The following is an 18,640-nucleotide window of genomic DNA, read 5'->3' on the forward strand; positions in this document are numbered from 1 at the left end:
ACTTCGCATAGAATGCAATGTGTTCGAGAGACTCTGCCTCCGCGACAACAAAAATCAGCGTGTGTGAGGTGACGTACGGTGCTGTATTAGTATCGTGTTGCTTGCTTCTTCAGCCAATGCAGTTTGGCTTCCCTGTGCGTGTACTGTTGGCACGCTTGGCGTGAAATCGATATATTTGCCTATCAGTAATATCCATGCTCTTCAAGGTGGATACGCTTAATTTACCCCCATGAGTTATGCGTAATTTAAGTCTAAGGAGTAAGCTACAACTTGAACAAACATTGTTTTAACAAATTGCCAGGCGTTGCATTAACTAACTCGTATGCCTTCGTCATTGGGATCGCTGACAGCTTAACATGTAACACATGCAGCTGCGTGAGACGAAGAATTCGCAGAGAGAGAGGCAAGTTATGTGCACAGTCCTTCAAAAATTTGGCAGAACAAGAACAGATATCAAATATTCAAATATCGGAACAAGAACATTTCATGCCGTTATGTCCAAAAGAGCGGCGAGCCTAATGTTATTTCCGTTGCTAATGTTTCTAGAGTCCACAGGCCAATATAATTGACTTAGAGAATGCTGCCTGCTGCCGTTGCTTACACCGCCTGATCGCATGCGCAGTTTACGTCATCTGTGCTCCGGTCTCTTTCGGTTTGCATTTGCTTACTCCCGTGCAGGGTGGCGAATCAGAACTACTTCAGGGTAACATTCCGACCTTTGTATTTATGCAATCTCTGTTGTCCTCTTTTGGCTTAAGGAACAAGTTCAGTGTATCCGCACTGACAGCAGCCAATGCATTTACATGGCTTGAATTTTTTAAAGGAATTTTTGATCAAAACAAATGCTTCTTGAACTCTTGTGAAGAGCCGTTCAATGTTCAGTTTAGTGTATGCAAATTCTTTTGCTGACTCGCGGAAGGCTAAGCCATTTTTAACATTTACTGATTTGGCCATTTTCATAGCAAACAAATAAATGAATCAATCAATTTTTACACAAATAATTTATAAGTAGAGACGTAGAGAATTGTGTCGGCAGTCTTCATTCAGCACTTGCCTTCGATTTTTCTTTTGTTCTTCCGTTCTTCTTCTTCGGAATTTAACAGCAACTGGAGCACGTCTTCCTTAGTGGCCTGTTGATAGAGTCGTTGTAGAAAACATTTTAGATAGATAAAAATTGTCCCTTTAAAGCATGTATATTGTATTACAGAGAGGGAATACATCCTGGTACTCGTGTAAAAAATGAATAGGGATAAATTTCCACGCAGGTCATAGTTGACTCATAACAGTGACACCTGCATAATTATGCGTTTTCGAATGTGAAGCCCTGTGTGAAAAATTGGGGACTGTTCAAAAAGATATCAAATAAAAACAAAAGGGGTCTAATAATGTATGACATTTATTAGACATGCTTTATTGCGAACAACACATAGCGTTAGCTTATAGAAATATCCTGCAAGAGTATTATGCGCTGTCATTATGAGCTGCGAAAGAGTAACCTATACAGGAAAATGCATAGAAAGAAAGAAGATCATTAAATTACTCGTTCCTGACCGCACGGTATTACACTTAAGGAGTTCAGGGACGGGGGTAGGGTAATTTTCTTCAAAAGACTCGCACCCCTAGCATTTTCAATTTCAGAATGCAGAAATAAGTTTCAAACGCTTTCATGGCGTGAAGATGGGATTAACTGATGGCTTCGTTGTAAAAGAATTCGTTCGTTAAGACGAAGCCATCCTCAATAAAAGAATTCTTTCGTCAAATTTAAACTACCGTGAGACACTTGCTTGCTAAAATCTTCACTCTTTATCACAAAGAGCGACAGACGGCTTATTAACACATCTTCCCCGCTTCCCTATCGATATGAGAGGCTTCCAAAAGCTCCCTAGTAGTTTTATCTTTATGCCAGAACAAACAATCAGTATTTCTTTCTATAGGTCGGCACCCACCCTCTATACAATGAACCTGCAAGTGCAAACCAAGAGCACCAGTGTCGTGTTCTTCTTTGCCTGTGTCATTGTCTATCTTGCGCTGGTACATTCCTAAACATGAATTCCCATCAACTCGCCCAAGTGTCTCTTCTAGTATAGCCATGTCTCATTTATCTGTATAGTATTACAGAATTTGCAGTTCATCATCATAAGTCTATATTTATGTCCACTACAGGACGAAGGCCTCTTCCTGTGATCTACAATTACCCCTCTCTTGGGCTAGCTGATTCCAACTTCGCCTGCAAATTTCCTAACTTCATAACCCCACCTAGTTTTCTGCCATCCTCGACTGCATTTCCCTTCTCTTAGTATCCATTCTGTAACTGTAATGATCCGCTGGTTAGCCATCCTACACAGCTCCATTTTGTTTCTTTTAATGTCAACTAGAATGTCGGCAATCCCCGTTTTCTCTCTAATCCACACCGCTCTCTTCCTGTCTCTTAACGTTAGACATAAAATTTCTTAATCCATCGCTCTTTGTGTGGTACTTAACTGGCTCTCGAGATTCTTTGTTAACCACCAAGTTCCTGCCCCACATGTTAGTACCGGTAGAATGCATTATGGTGCACTTTTCTTTTCAACGACAGTGGTAAGCTCCCAGTCAGGATTTGGTTGTGCCGGCCGTATGCACTTCAATTCACAGTTATTAATTAACTGCGAATTATGTGATGTCCGGTTTTCGACAGCTCCTAAGTTTGTCTCGATTGAGTTTAATATTTAGGCAGTCATCAAGTTCGCATCTCTCTTAAACAACGTGCGGTGCTCTAGTATTACACTGAGCTCCTTCAATGAGCGCATAACTGAACGGGTACCTGTTTCCACTGTACAGCGCAGGGTCGTACAGTTGTGAAATACTACAGCAAACAGACATTTTTCTACCCAAACCTGCTCCTCGCAACCTTGATATGCACAAATTTCGAGTATTCAACATTCAATTTCATTCTATTTGATGGGTATGTCGACTTCCTTGAATATTAATATTGGCCTCGCTTTTCTATGACGATGTGCAATGTAATTATTTGTTATCCTGGTATGTGTTACTAAGTGTTACGACTACAACTGCCTGCTACGCCAAAGCAGCAACTGAATTTTCACTGTGGCGATACCAATTTCTATTAGTCTCGTGTCATTTTGTTGGTTACGGAGGTGGTGCTCTCGACAATATAATAAATTACCTTTCGATCAGTGGCGACATTATCGTGAATCATGGAAAGACTTAGTCGGCGAAACCACAGAAAAGAGAAACATCATCGTTGATAACCTTACAAGAGTACATGCGTAGTGTGATAACACACAGATAGTGTTTATAGAGCTAAAGCTTTTTACATCATAGAGTTTATGACCATACATCTATGTAGGGAAGGAAAGGCTCCAGAGGTGGCTTTCAGTTTTTTACTCGACGCTTCGAAGAGGTTTGCTCCTGGCAGTGATGACTGCGTACTTTGACAACCTCCCTATTAAACTACAGCATAAAAATAGGTTCACATTGATTGGGCAATCCATCGTCAGTAGGTGTAAATGTAATACATCTGAAGGAGCCTGGAAAACTTACGTCAGGGTGTTCTCTGCGGAAGTTGATGATAGGACGCATCCTGTCCAGTGTCTCATCTGAGGGCAGCTGAATGAAGAGTGATCGCACGCCGATGATAATTTTGTGCAGTAATCGATTGTTAGGAAGTAGATCTGGAAGTAAAGAAACAATCAATAAAGTTCTGTGACAGTTTTACACTTCCAAGAAAGAGTTCCTCCCGTTTTCACTCTGTTAGAATTTACGTTTTTGTAATTTTCACTATGCAACTTTTGAAATTATTGACCTTAGTGGCCATGCTGTTGTTCCAGAATTAAGGTCAGCAAATAGTCAAAGTAGTGTGAAGGCCAGTCGCCAGCCTTGAAGCTTGCAGGAGACATGGTTGAGGGAAAGAATTGTGCTAAACTTCGACGCGGTCATGCGCCTGCTGCTACACCTATTTGCGAGAAACATTGTGCCTTGCACCCGTACAGAGAAATAGGTGCTGAAATTCGCAGTAAACTTCATTCCTGTTCCAGTTAATGTTTCTGTATTGCAATATTGAATTAAATAACGCTATTATTATTACTTATTAAAAATTATTGATCCATTCGAGATTACTGTGAAACCATTGAGCGGGGACACACGAAGTGGGCAGCGAGAAAGAGCGTCTCAGCCTTGGTGCTTGCTAATAGATTTGTAGATGATCGCTCATCGTCTTGCTGACGAAGAATTCAGAGATCAAGACCTCCTGACAAGAGCTTGAGCGTGGAATGCCAGCAGAAGCCATAATGACACAATTCGATGGTAAATGACAGCCGTGAAGGTAAGGGCGAAACTTCTGTTCGGATCAAAGGACAGCTGGAAACCCCTTGTCGGTGATTGTATTATAGTTCTTCTTCGCAGCTGTGACTACATGGCTGGCAGATACAAATACTCTCTAATGCGAAGAGTTGTGTTGCTGAAGGAGGACAGCACCAATGCCGTATCTGCTGGCAAGAGAGTAGTGCAGTGTCGTCAAGATGACGCAGTAGAGGCTCAAATGCGAGGCGCCCTTTAGCTATTCAAAGGCATATTTGGATATCGGAGACTAGGCAAAAGGGAACATCAGAACCAGTTAACTTGTGCAAAGGGGCAGCTATGGAGCCGAAGCAAGGCCAAGGAAAGTACGCAAGTTTTTGGTCTTTTGAGCACGAGGAAAGCGAAACACTCCAGTAACCTTCAGGATGAGGCCGAATACTCCATCCTTGTTCGCATTATCAACTAACACCTTGTCTTCCTTGTGAAGTAGCACTTGGCGCTAAGTTGAGGACCAGCCTTGGCGATACCCGAGTGAGCATAGTCTAGACGTTGGCGGTGCTGAACAAATGTCAGTTAGGAAATACCTAAATCATCGAGATTGGACAAGCAATTCTTTCACTTCAGGCCACGCGGAATGGTCTTAATCTTGCGCTGAAAATTTACGGGGGTGCCGAAGGGCATGACGTTCAATTCGCAAAGGCCGCCTGGGTTGCAAGCGCTGTATTTTCTTTTTCGCCTTCGTGAATAGAAGTTTGGCAGTAGCCGGAACGCAGATGTACACTCGACAAGTACTCGGCATCCTTCAAGGAATCGAGTGCATCTTCCACGTGAAACATGGGTATACATCCTTGCGTGTGATCTTGTTGAGCGCTATGAGATCGATGAAAACTCTCATGAGTCATGTTTTTCAGGACCAAAACAACGGTTAACAGCGAAGGGCTACCAGAGGGATGTTGCAGCATGTCGGCGACGTTTTCGTCAATAATTTTGAGCTCGGCTAGACACAAGTGATGCGGCCGGCGACGCCCGATAGATCTACCGTCTTTCTAAATCCAATGCGCTATACCGGAAGTCTTTCCCAATGTCGAAAAATGAGCCTAAAATGAAGCTTAATGTTCTTTCCCGCAAAACAAACAACGGTTGCGTCTGCGACGGCACCAAGGTCGAGGTGATTGCGGCTGCAGGAGCGGCGCCATAGGTAGAATGTTCAGCAGAAGAGATTTCGGAACAGCAGCCGAAAGGCGAACGACAGAGAGAGGTATTGAATCACCAACGCAACCCAAAGTATGCTTTATGAAGGATAATTTTACGGGTGTTTCAATCATTGCGGCGAGAAGGCAGAACCATTCTCATATCGAACCAGGCCTTATATAATGGCTATCCCTTTTGTAATACCAGAAGGTAACGTTAACGCACCAGCATGGCCGATGACGTAAGGGGATGGTAAGGACTCGCTAATGACCTGAATGTAGCACGGCATTTCCGCGGCGAGCAGGCGAAGTGGCTTGTAGTTTGTTTCAATACCAATTAAATTGTCACTCCAGGCGCATTTGCGCCGGCAGCGTCCTAGTGATGTTCCGTATAAAGACCGAGTGCGATTGCATTGTGACCGCAACCCGTGTGCTATGTGTGCGAGTGAAATCGTGCTAGGGTGGGCAAAACAAGGCGCCTCAATCTAGCGCGCGCAAGGGAGGAAGGCGGGGGAAGCGCGCAGTCTTTCGTCGCGCGCGAGGTGCCAGGGGGGATTTAACTAAGACGGCGGCTGAAAGCAATCTTTGCGATGGCAGCATAGTGTAGGTGCGCCGAGGGCTGATAGCTTCGTGTGTGCAGCGTTCTCGTCGCTTAGTTCGCGTTGAAGCGAGGCAGCACGAAAGTCAATTTGCTCGCCGCTACAGCCGCGCTTCCTCACGCCAGCGTTTCGACAGCGAGTGTCCGTGGTCATCGACTGAGAGGTATTAATGTTTGTCTATGCGCGCGTGACACCAGCCTTGTATATATATATATATATATATATATATATATATATATATATATATATATATATATATATATATATATATATATATATATGTGTGTGTGTGTGTGTGTGTGTGTGAAATTCCTGAATAAAATATCATTTGTCATTCAGCGCCGTATTACAGTGTTTTTCATGCTTTTGTCCGTGCTGCTCTTGCACTGGGGCAAGAGTGCGACTACTCTATATATATATATATATATATATATATATATCATAGACAGGGATAATTGGAGGTCGCAGGGAGAGGCCGTCGTCCTGCAGTGGACATAAAATATAGGCTGATGATGATGATCATATCCTATGAAGCCAACACACAATGACACAAAGGACAACATAGGGGAAATCACTTGTACTTACTAATTGAATTAAAGAAAATGATAAATTGACAGAAATTAAAGTTGATGAAAAAACACTGGCGCTGGCTAACACTCCCATGGTGAGTTCTAGTAACAAAAACCTAAATAGCCCAGAAAGTTGATGGTAAAACGGCTCCGGGTAGCTCAATGGTGAGAGCATCCCACGCGTAATCCGAAGACGTGGGTTCGTTCCCACCTGCGGACAGTTGCTTTTTCATCCACTTTAATTTCTGTTAATTTATCATGTTCTTTATTTCAATTAGTAAGTACAAGTGATTTCCCCTATGTTGTCCTTGGTCTCATTGTTTGTTGGCTTCTTATGATATCATCAGTAAAAATCGGGCCCCTCGGTTCTCTCTCTTCTCGTTCACTACATAACGAGGGCTCGCATCCGGCAACATTGATGCCTTCAGATAGCATATGTGGTTTTATTGACCAGTTGCCATCACCCAAAAATATCACCTGCTCGTGACGCCTGCGGCAGACAGGATGTTCCACATCCGGTCCTAGGTTTGTGAGTGGTGGCGCTGGCTAACACTCCCAGGGTGAGTTCAAGTAGCAAAAACATAAATACCCCCGAAAGTGGATGGGAAAACGGCTCCGCGGTAGCTCAATGGTGAGAGCATCGCACGCGTAATGCGACGACGTGGGTTCCTTCCCCACCTGCGGACGGTTGTTTTTTCGTCCACTTTAATTTCTGTTAATTTATCTTGTTCTTTATTTCAATTAGTAAGTACAAGTGATTTCCCCTATGTTGTCCTTGGTGTCATTATTCGTTCGCTTCTTATGATATGATTAATAAAAATCGGGCCCCTCGGTTCCCTTTCTTCTTGGCGTAGTCCAAGAGCTTTTGACCAATAACGTAGGGCTAATACCGAATAAAAATGTAGCATAGGAATAATTATTTTTCTTTCGTTCGGTCTAAGCACGCATAATGAATGTGTAAACATCATATAAGACACGCGGTTTTTGTGGCGTCGCTTGAAAGACAGGCGAAGGGGGTGGCTCGAAAATTGTTTCATGAATGGTGGACCGATTGCACAAATGGAATAGAAACATGTGGCATAACAATAGCGCGCCTTTAGTGGCGCGTTTTTTTTTTTGTTTTTTTTTTACGGCGAAACTGTAGATTGCAACCCCGGGAAACTGTCTACGTCCGTGTGTGTACAGCGTCGCGTCGACAAAGAAAAATTTTCGTCTCCAGAGCTAGTGTAATTCTAGTTTGCGCGTAACAGAACTATGTTTTCTCGCATGTTCAAATTACAATCTGATGCCATCATGTCTGCAGGTTGTGCATAAGTCGTACTTTAAAAAAAATTGTGACGCAGTTTACATTGAGAAATTGAATTAGTTCAATAACGCACTTGCTCTAGGCGGAGTGTCTACTAGAATGAGGATATATGCTGCACTTTGGCACAACTGCGTGTGCGGGTGACGAACGTGTGCAAACGATGTATCTGTCCTTGATGAGTGGGTGCTCTGTCCGTTGCATCGGTCGCTTAGGGTGTGCTGCGACCGTAATCAACATCAGGGCAAGGCAGTTAGAAAATTCCAACGACATTCACTTCCTGAACGCCGGTTACGCGCAAGCGTATGGAAGCCGCGAACGTGCACCGCAGCGTCGAAGCACCAACAGAAAGGGCGCGCAAGAGGTCGTGGGCGCTATATTGATTCTCTTGACTGTGTAGGCGCATATAGTCGTGCTCTCTAAAAGGCTGCAGAAAATGGCGACCCTTCCTCTTCACCACCATTATCTCTGTCTCACCCTCTCAACGGTGTGACGCCTTTGTGGGGGTGGCGCTTGTGTAAGGTCGGCAACAGCTTAGCTGTACATCCACTGTCACAGGGTGAAATAGAGTCGGAATTTTTTTATTGATGAAAAAAATCACAGCATATCCACGAGGTGAATGATGGTGAGGTGGGCGAAGCTCCGGAGGTTATGGGTGATACCGTTAATCCTCCGAGAAGTTCGCCGAATAAAATCATCATGCAAACACGTGAGGTACGGTGAAGAAAACTTCTATTGAGATTTCAAGATACCTTTATATATTACGCACTTGTGGTCTGAGAAGTGCACAGCTAGGGGTTCGAGTACCGGTTTAAGGGGAATGTTAGCAAACACGATGTCTATGCACGACCCCCGCACGGTAGTAGGTGCAAGGTGGTTTAGGCAGATGCACCTGAGCGAGTATGGCGGGCGCGGAGCCGCAGCGGCCATCCGCGCCCGCCGCTGCGCATCGTCCATGCTCCACCAACGAACCGACACGTACGGCGACGATCCAAGAAATGAGAATTGTGTGCAATATGGCGCTTGTGTGAATCGACACTAGATGGCGCTGGAAGTGCCGCTGCTCCCCGCGCATCCCCGCGCAGCCCGCGCAGCAGCCAATCGGAGAGCAGCGGCACTTCCAGCGCCATATTGCACACAATTCTATTGGACCAACGCCATCTAGGAAATGAGACGAGAAATGGTGATGACGACACAGATTGTGTACAGTGCCATCTAGAATATCGTCCCTGAACGGCAGTTTGTATGTACTTCTATGAGACAGCGCCATCTATTGCATTATACGGGAGATACTGCCGTTTACTGCCGGGAGATACGCCGGACAACGGAGACGTGACAAGGTTAGACTAAGAGGAGCTACGCCCCTAATTAAGAAGAGCTGTAAAGTGTGTGTCTCTTCCTCACCTAACCCCATCCACCATCTCCGAGCGTTGTCCTGCTGTACCATTGATGGCGTTGGCTCAGTGGTTATGGCGTTGTACTGTTGCACACCCGGTTATGTGTTTGATTCCCGGCCGCATACAGATAGGATTGGAATGCAAAAACCTCTCGTTTGTCGTCCTTTCCTTTGTATGTACCCAACGTGTTGAAAATTATTGCAGGGCTTTCCACAATGGCGTCCCTCATCACCAATTGTGCACTTTGGGATCGTTGAACCGCTTAATGCATTTAAGCTTTTCAGGTCGCCCTCCCGTCTTTGTTGTCGTCTTATTCGCGCTGTGAAACCAACCACATAAAAATTCTACAATATTTCTTCTTCCGGGTCTTCAGGACGGCTTATTATGGTTTGTATTGACTCTTATAATAAAACACTCACTGAGAAAGAAAAGCACGTCGCCTCCGAACTGGCTCACGCTTCGGCGTGCCGCTTTGCACAGGGCCCGCAAAGCCGAGTCGCCCCGCTGGGTGTCCGTGTGAGCGCCGGCGAAGAACTGCAGACCGAAGTTGGTGGCCATAATTAAGAATGGTTCGTACACCTCGATGCAGCCGTCGGAGCCTGCGAGCTTGCTGTCCATTTCCCGGAAACAATCCTCGGCGCACTGTCGCAACAGCGGAACGGCCTGGAACAGTGGAGAAATTGAGAGAGGGTTGCTGATTAATCATGATGCGAGCCTAGAATAATAGGCCGCCCAAAGGCTAGATTTCTCAAGAAGCATGAAAAGTAAACGTCAGGGAAAGAGAAATGTGAATAAAACATGCACTAAGCACAAACAAATCAAGAGCAAAGACTAACGAACTGCAAATGCAGAAAGAAAGATCGATGGACTGAAACATACCAAGCCAAGCATACCGCTACTCTATGCAATGTCAGAGAACACAATTTATCTTAACAAAGTGAACGTCCGATCACAGTGCCGATTGCCGGTACAACTTCAGAGTCAATACCTAGGGGGCCATAGGAACTCCATCGCACCGTAAAAAAAAAACTAGAAAAACCTAGCAGGCTCGCCTGACAGGTCAAGCATTGAATGCGAGAACTTAATACATAGCTGTAGGAAGTATAGGTTAATCATTTTATCAGCTAGTAAGCGTTTAGCGGCGTTTATTCAGTTCGTAAGCGAATGATCACTGCAATTTATACGGCCAACCAATCTACGAGCTTTGCTTCAATTAGTTGTCTAATACATTGCTATTGCTAAGAATGCTTTGCCTTTTGATCAAAGCTGCGACTTTTTACCAACCTTACCGGTAAAGCCTACGCAATAGCGGCGTCGACTAGGGGTGATGTTAACAGGTAACCCAAGTAACAAGCTAACTTATTATCCCGAAGATCTGTGTGCACGTCACTGAATGTGGATAGTTGTAGTTGAGGGCTCCTCTTATCTATTGACGTAGAACACCTTCCTGGTCACGTGCTACAGGCACTCTGCCGAATAGTTGTGCCTTTTCACGGACATGCATACATTAGGTCGCACGGCGCGGAGTGATAGTCCGCACGCATAGGTATCCTGCCTTTATTATCCTGCATAGGTATCGCCGTCGCCGTGAGGTTCCGTATAAAGTCCAACGGCGATATAACCTTCACCGCGCGCCGTAATCTGTGTGTGCAAGTGGAAGCGTGCGAGGGTGAGCCGGCACCGCAGCGTAATCTCGCGCACGCGAGAGAGGAAGGCGGCCGGAAGCGCCCAGTCATCGTTCGCTCGCGGGGCACGGGGAGGAGGCGATGGAGACGGTGGACGAGGGGGGGGGGGGTGCGTTCTGCTCTTGCGGCTGCTGCTGACGGAGCTGCCGCGCGGGCACCGTATCTTGAAAGTGATCTGCTATGTGGCCGAAGTGGGCGCCCGCGGAGGCTTCATCTTCAAAGCGATCTTCGATAGGTACAAACTGCAGGCGGGGAGTGCCGGTAGCTTCGTATGCGCTGTGCTTTCGACGTTCGCGTTGAAGCGAGACGAAAGACAGAGCGCAGGTCAATTTGCCCGCTGCTGCTGGCGCGCTTTCTAACTTCAGCGTGTTGGCGAGTTCCCGCGGCCATCGATCAAGATGTGTCCATGTTTACCTTTGCGCGCGGTACACCGTGCTTGTTTATTTAGTAAGGAAGAGAATATTTACAACTTTATACGGCCGATAAAACTACCATCCTTACTTCGTAAGCTGTCTACCAATTTGCTATCGCAATTGATGCTTCGCTTTCGAGCGAAACTGCGACTTTTTGTTGGTTATCGGCTACTCGGTGAAGGTATGGGGTGTTAATTTCGACAGCCTTCGCTTGTACTTCGCAGAAACGTTTGCTTGTGTGCTGCTCTGGAGAATATTCAAGCTGTCGGCTAGGGAGATAGGTCTGTTAAAGGCAATATCGGACATCGGAGAACCGATGGTAGTTTACCTACATGTAAGTGTTTTTCAATCGCACAACAAGCACGGACGTCCATAACTCCTCCATAAAAGGTGCCGAGAAACGCGTTATTCGCGGGTGTTGACCATTGTCACCTCGCGGCGTCGCGCGAGCTGTTCAAGAGCTACAAAGGCGCGCGCCGGCAGCGCTCCTTTCGGAGCCGCTGGGCAGATGTGGGTCGCATAGCTTAGGTGAAGGCTCTTTGTCTCATAGAGTAGCGAGACGTCTCTATGAAAATAATTACACGACATATTTTCGAGCGTGCTCTTTGCTTGAGAGTGCACCAGCCCGGGTAACTTGCGGATTCCAGAAATGAAAAGGCGACGCTTTTACTTGCTTCTATTCTGGTATCTTATCGGTGTGTTTTTGTTTGTTTTGCTTTCTTTGAAGTGGAACCACAATGTAACGTGCGGCAAAAGGAGAGGAAAACGGAACTAAGAGTACCCACTAAGGGTAGTAGCAAGAAAACTCCATCACTGATTGGTTCAAACGAAAGGTTGAATGTGCATCTGCGTGCTTTCAAATATTGCAATTCGTAGAGAGCCTCGTCCTTACGCAGCTGAGCTGCGGAGAAGTGCAGTTTTTTTATTAATTGAATTGCTTACAAACGCGTTTTTTTTTTTACCTAGGGAGAGAGCAGTCACAGCACCTGGAGCTCTGTTTCTCAGGAAGCTGTTGTTGACATTATTAAACCCGTACACTGTAAACGAAAATACCCCCACATGGGAATTATAACAAGGTGATGTGCCCTATATACTCCCATCCTTGAATATTTACTGCGATGTATGGGAGAAATACAGCGGCATTCTCTCGTTTCACTCCGCTCACTACTTGTGGGAGGATAAGGGCGGACATGACGTGATTTTACTCCGCCTTCAAAATTTTGTTCTTTGTGGGAACTCCGCACAGGGAGTTTTAAAAAACTCCCCCGCCGGAACAGGTTGGTCGCGTGGTGTTTCCCATAAGGCTGTGCGCCGCGCTAGCGACCGGCCGCGTTCGGCGGAGTCGGCGGTGCTCATGGCTGACGGTTTGTTTACATCTGTGAATGTTGTTCCGTGCCAGCGTTTCGCCAATTTTCTTTCCCATACTTCCTTCCAGACAGTGTTATAGGCGTGCCTGAAGCTCACTGTACCTCATCTCTGTACCTCATCTGTACGTTAACTGTGATCACTCTGCTGGCAGCGATGAATGCAAGAACAACGATTTCAAATGCGGAAAAAGGCTTAGTTGTGACCAGGAAGCTGCCGGTTGACTCGTGATGTTGGCTCAGGTTTCTGGCTGTGCTTTCTTGTTGCGTGACCTTGACTTGTGTTCTTCAGTGCTTGAAATACCACGTTTATGTCCTTTTGTGTATATGCTGACAATGTGCTGCGTAAAGTGCCGCGTAGCGATGGCAACAGCAGCCACTGTTTGAGCGACCATGTCCGTGATAGCCGCACATGAATGCCATATTCCGACTTCGTTACTGGGCTGTGCTGCCAGTAAGTAAGACCGTGGTGCAAGCAATTCTTTTTATGAACCTGTGTACGGATATCCTCACCCAGGAAATACGGTAGGACGTAAGTACGTACTGTGAATAAAACTTCTTACTGAGCGATCTGAGTCGAATTGTTATCGCGCAGTTCTGTTTTGATGACGTCGTTGCTTCTGATATTGCATTAACAACATGCTCCATCAATAATACTGATTTAGGAGTGTACCTGCTGGCTCCGAGCGCGAGGATTCGTTTGCCAGATCAGCGATTTAGCTCCGTTTCACAACCGAGACATTGCTTGGACGCGGAGCAAGTAGTGCGGTCAAAAAAATGTGTGACTACGCAATTTTCGGTGTTACGTGGGCTGCTACGGGTCCTGCTCACATGTAATAAATTGTTGTACCGCCACCATTCTTTTGCACGAAGCTAATTTCGTCATGAAGAACGCGCACGTACATTTCTTTTTGCGTACTGTAACTAACGCACTACGTTTCGGCCGCGGACGCCGGCAGTGCGCGAAGTCGCTTCAGCTTTCAAAGAATGACATTCTAATTTTGAAAAATTACGCCATGAAGGTTGTTTTTTCAATGTTCTAAATTAACAGTTCCGTGTGGATTTAGGTTTCATGTTACTTTCAGAGAGGCAGATTTCATATGTGCGAGCCTGTGAGTCCTAATTCTGAAAACAGTACAGCTGCTCGCTAGGCCGTTTCGAGGCACACATTATCGTGGCTATATATATATACTGGCAGGGTTGCATCAGTTGTGTGTCGAGTGTCCGTTGAATGACCTTCACAGCTCTTCATCGGGTGTTTCTCAAATGTTTATGTGTTTTTGTATGGCTTGGTCTGTCCGTAGGATGTCCTTCACAGCTCTTCATCGAGTGTTTCTCAAATGTTTATGTGTTAATGTATGGCTTCCTCTGTCTAGTCTCGTTCACTTGTTTCGCAGAATTTGGCTTGTTCTTGTGCGTATTTTTCCGAAGTTGACCCGTTGTCTCTACATAGAAAATTCTCCACGCAATTTGACGTGATATCTTTTTATACTCCCGGTGCGGCTCGAAAACCTCCGTCCAGCCCAAAATAAAAAATAAAAATGACAGGAAAAAAATTCCCCTGGCACCACGCAAAAATTCCGCCCGCACGGAGTAAAGATTATACTCCGATCACTCGGAGCATAATGAACTCCCAACCGGGGGGTCGCTAGAGGACAAGCAGTATACTCCCACCCGAGAGTTATTTCCGTTTACAGTGTAAGTACGGAGGAATTGTTGCCAGCCGTATTTGCAACGTGTAGCCTTACAACAAATTGAGCATGGAGTGCCAGGAGCCCCTACCAACAGTGGCACCGTCGGGAGAGAAGGCGCAGCAGGGGTCTGAATCAAGAAGTATTATCTTCAACTTCGGGAATCACGTGGTTTGTGCAAAGAGTACGTGTAATGCAACGTTTATAAGCATACTAGAACCCAAATCACTGTAGCTTCCAATGTCCGTTTCTCTGTCTGCATGTAAATTTCCTCTTGCTTACACTAACCTGTCGCGCCAGAAAATTTGAGAGCTAGGCACCAAATAGCCCAACGTCAGACTTTTCTAAATGACTACTACGAGTGAATGTTTTTTTCAGCATGTAATATTTAGAATATGTTGGCGTGCCTAAGTGCCGCTGACCATTGATTTTCGCGTAGTAATATTACTTACGAAAATATGCATGAATAAAACGGTTCTGAACGAAATCCAAGCGAATGCAAACACACCGTAAAGCATACTGAAACCTAAACTAAGTCGAAAAATATACGTGCCCTAATTAAAGGTGCCAAAAAATAATTAGCGATTTTAATAGCACAGAAGGCGTAAGCAGACTCAAATGAGCAAAAATAATCCGTGGCCCTCTATTACAGCGTAACTAAATTTCCGACCCTGTGTTACTATATGACACGTTAAACCCACTCAACAAATAAGTAAATAAATAAATAACTTATTAAATAACTAATGCACTTCTGTCCACCTTCTTTATGTTGTTCGCCTTGAAGGCTGGGAGCATGATTTTCTTCAAGTGTCGCCAATCGTCGCCAGCCACTCTGCTAATTCGGACTTCATTGATGGGAAGGCTTTTCGACACGGACGCCGCGACCTGCGAAAAAAAAGGAATGAGAGAAGGAATCGGATTCAAATTTATTTCCTCTGAAAAATTGATAGTGCGTACTCAAAAGCAAATTCAAAATCAGGCGGCCGCTGCAGAATGATCTGCACGAGTCACCGCAGCGTTTTCCAGCGTTACAGAGAGTTTTAGCAGTAGAGTTCTTCGCACTTGCGGAATAACAAGTTATAGGAGTGGTGCACGACCAGGACAACGACGGTGGCAACATCTCTGGCGCAGTGTCTAGCCAGAGATATAAACTTGAAAGGTATAAGGTTGGGCCAGTCGACTTTGCATCATGAGGTCATAGCTTCCTGAGCTAAAACATATACACTGCGAAAGACAGGCCGGGGGACAAGCGCTAACTTCCAGCTATTGGCTTTTGTTTTTTGTGGCAGGATTTATATGCACAGACGAAAAAAAGATCACGTGGGAAAAAAAGCTAAAAAAACCCTAGCAAATTCAGAAAACAAAACTACAGAACCACGAAACCATATAGGAGCGAGCCTGTGCTTTCTGAAAAGAATAATTGTTTTTCTAACAATGCAACAAGTGCTCTACTAAGACAAATATCTACCTGCGCCATGCGCGCAGCCTTTGCGGTAGTGAGAGTACATCCGTCCTTATGTCTAGTCACCATGCGGGTACCCGAACAATGGTTTGCACAGACGGTCACGTTCATGTACCAGCCTGTTTGCCTCCGGTAACTTGGATTGCAAGACTGACTCACGCAGCCTGTAATCTTTGTGCGATGATTTACCTTGGATCGGCGCGTTTTTACTACGACACATAGGACAACTAGTCCTTGCGAGTTCCAAAAGCTTGTGCAGTGCATAAAATACTACGTGAACGCCCGATCACTTCAAGTGATGTGAAATGCAGCGCCTGTAAGGAAAACGTTCTATCACTTTATCATACGCTAAACAGGACGATGGCAAAAGCGTATGTGCTCACGAGACATTCATTAACTTACTTGTCATTTTCATTCGAAGTCGTTTTTACGTCGCAATAGTTATTTCAATTAACTCTACCATAATTTAAGTGTACCTTAATAAACGTCACCCTTAATAACACCAAAGGGCGGGAATTCGACTGCCACCAAAGGTCGTGGGTTCGAGTGCTTTAACTCGATCCTGATTATCTGTGCCTTAATTAACTTTGCATAACTCACGCCAAATGTCTTGGATTTGACTCCCACCTATGGTCGTGGGTTCCACAACTGAGCGGCACTAGCCGAGCGGCTTCTCGGTCTCTTCTCGGCCAAGCGACTTGTCTCGGTCGCAGAGGCTTCACACAGAAAAAGAAGAGATCGTTGTGCAACGATTGACAAGACGTCCAATTCGCACAACCATAGGCGAGACAAAGTGGCAGTTATTCCTTCGGGCACTGCATCTCCGATTGCTTGAAGAAAGTAGGTGTGCCATAGCGCGTTCTGGTAGCATTTTCAGCCCCGCACAAGCTGTTGGAACTAGCAAGTACAAGTCGTCCTATCAAAGGAAAAAACGCGTTGATGCAAGGTTAATAATTGCACAAAGTTTATACACTACGTGAGCCAGGTTGTCTACAAAATTCTCATCTCTTGCTGTGCATGTCACGTGGGGCAAACAGGCAGGTGCTTGAATGAACGCCTGCGCGAACATTGTAACAGTGTAACTATTTCGAGAAAAGGGTTCTTGGCTATCCATTGCCGTGACTGTGGGTGTAAATCGGAGTTCGGGGGTACCCGCGTGGTGACTACCCATCAGGACGAATGTACTGGCATTTTGTCTGATGCTGTGCATATAAAACGCGGGAAGATAATTGTGTTAGTTGGAATTCTGTAGAATTGCCAGCAAAAGATTGTTGTTTCTAGAAATCACAAGTATGCGAACCTTGAAGTTTCGTGATTTCGCAGTTTAGTTTTATGAGTTTGCTGTTATTTCGTAGTACCTTGTTTTTGTTTTCTGTCGCGTCACGACCATTTCTTTGCACTGTGCATATAAATACGGCCAATAAACAAAAGCCGATAGTTGGAAGTTAGCGCTTGTCCCATGTGTCTCTTTCCGTGTGTATGTTTTAATTCGCGCTGATATGACCTTCTCTAGAAGAGGGTTGACTACTACTCCTATTACTGAAATATTTCACTTACTTGCTGGTCAAAGCGCTTGTAGTGATAGAATCGTTTGTGGATAGCACGTTTACGATTTTTTGGCAATACCGCTCAGCCGGTACAGAAATTATAGAAACACTTGGTTCTCGGACAAAGCGTAACAAGATGTCGTTATCAGCTTTGCAATGGCTGTCCAGGGCTTAGGAAGGCCTTCAATCCGTAAACGGTGAAAAGTTCACTAAAAAGCTAATAACGGTGTGTAATATGCGCAGTTCGATTAACTCATGAGTCGACTCCCTCAGACCTACGCATGAGTCTGAGTCTGCATGAGCCCAGCTGAGTAGAATTTTGATGAATGTGAGTCCAAGTGAGCCCGGCTGGGTAGAACAAGGTTGATCTTGAGTCCGACGGAGCATGATTGAGTAGCATTGTGGGGATTCTCAGTCTGAGTGAGCTTAAGCAAAAAGTATAATTTGTGAGTGGATCGGGGTGAGTTCCCTCCATGTTTTCGACCTACGATAACTTTTAGCGCTGTACTTCTGAGTCGGGCGAAGTCATATTGTAGATGCTTCCATTTGGGAATAAACTACTGCGCGAAAGTTATTTTCAACCCTTTTTTTCCAAGATATCTCACCTGTCGTCCTGTGAAATACTGGAAGTCATGGATGAAGATGCGTTTCATCAATTCAAAGTCTCGCAGAATGATTCCAGGCATGACGCCATTGTAGTAGCTACACAAATACCAAAAAATACAAAATATGTGTAGCACTGGCATTACCACTGTCGAGTGCAATAGAGGGTATGTTTAGTAATTTTTACAGCGTAAGCTGTTATGGGCTTATTCCAATAGCCGTTTCGGTTTGCGATAATGACGCCGCCGGCGTTTGGCAGTAACCGCTATCACCGGAAATGCGAAAAAAGGTACCCGCTCTCCGACGGGATCGAACCCAGGCCCGCTGCGGGGGAGTCGGATACTTTACCACTGAGCCCCACAAGCTTTTTTTCTTTATTTCCAGCTTGGCAACAAGCCTGAACAGGAGTTTGTCAGCTCACACTCGTTTTATATGTGCTAAAGCATCCAACACTGATATCAAATCTTCATCACAGTCAGTCGTTTTGTACACATCACGTACTTTAACAACCATTTCAACAA

At 45.3% G+C, this 18,640-nt stretch overlaps 1 protein-coding gene across 1 annotated transcript; it reads right to left on the reverse strand.

The window, feature by feature from the left end:
* Positions 1-1,043: 1,043 nt before the first annotated feature.
* Positions 1,044-18,202, reverse strand: LOC119452492 (uncharacterized). Its single transcript, XM_049667993.1, has 4 exons — positions 18,122-18,202; positions 9,774-10,017; positions 3,541-3,671; positions 1,044-1,130 (listed from the first exon to the last, which is right to left on the reverse strand). Exons 1-4 carry the CDS (start codon positions 18,200-18,202, stop codon positions 1,044-1,046), a joined length of 543 nt encoding a protein of 180 aa, XP_049523950.1.
* Positions 18,203-18,640: the final 438 nt, after the last annotated feature.

Source organism: Dermacentor silvarum, chromosome 5 (genome assembly GCF_013339745.2).
Source record: "Dermacentor silvarum isolate Dsil-2018 chromosome 5, BIME_Dsil_1.4, whole genome shotgun sequence".
Lineage (NCBI taxonomy): Eukaryota > Metazoa > Arthropoda > Arachnida > Ixodida > Ixodidae > Dermacentor > Dermacentor silvarum.

What these genes read in the sequence shown, in the direction of transcription:
- LOC119452492 (XM_049667993.1), bottom strand. Translation starts at nt 18,202, where the DNA reads ATGCCTGGAATCATTCTGCGAGACTTTGAATTGATGAAACGCATCTTC. An exon ending in AGTATTTCACAGGACGACAG is followed by an intron (nt 10,018 to 18,121) that starts GTGAGATATCTT and finishes CCACTGTTCCAG; the next exon opens with GCCGTTCCGCTGTTGCGACA. An exon ending in CGACGTGCTTTTCTTTCTCA is followed by an intron (nt 3,672 to 9,773) that starts GTGAGTGTTTTA and finishes CTTTACTTCCAG; the next exon opens with ATCTACTTCCTAACAATCGA.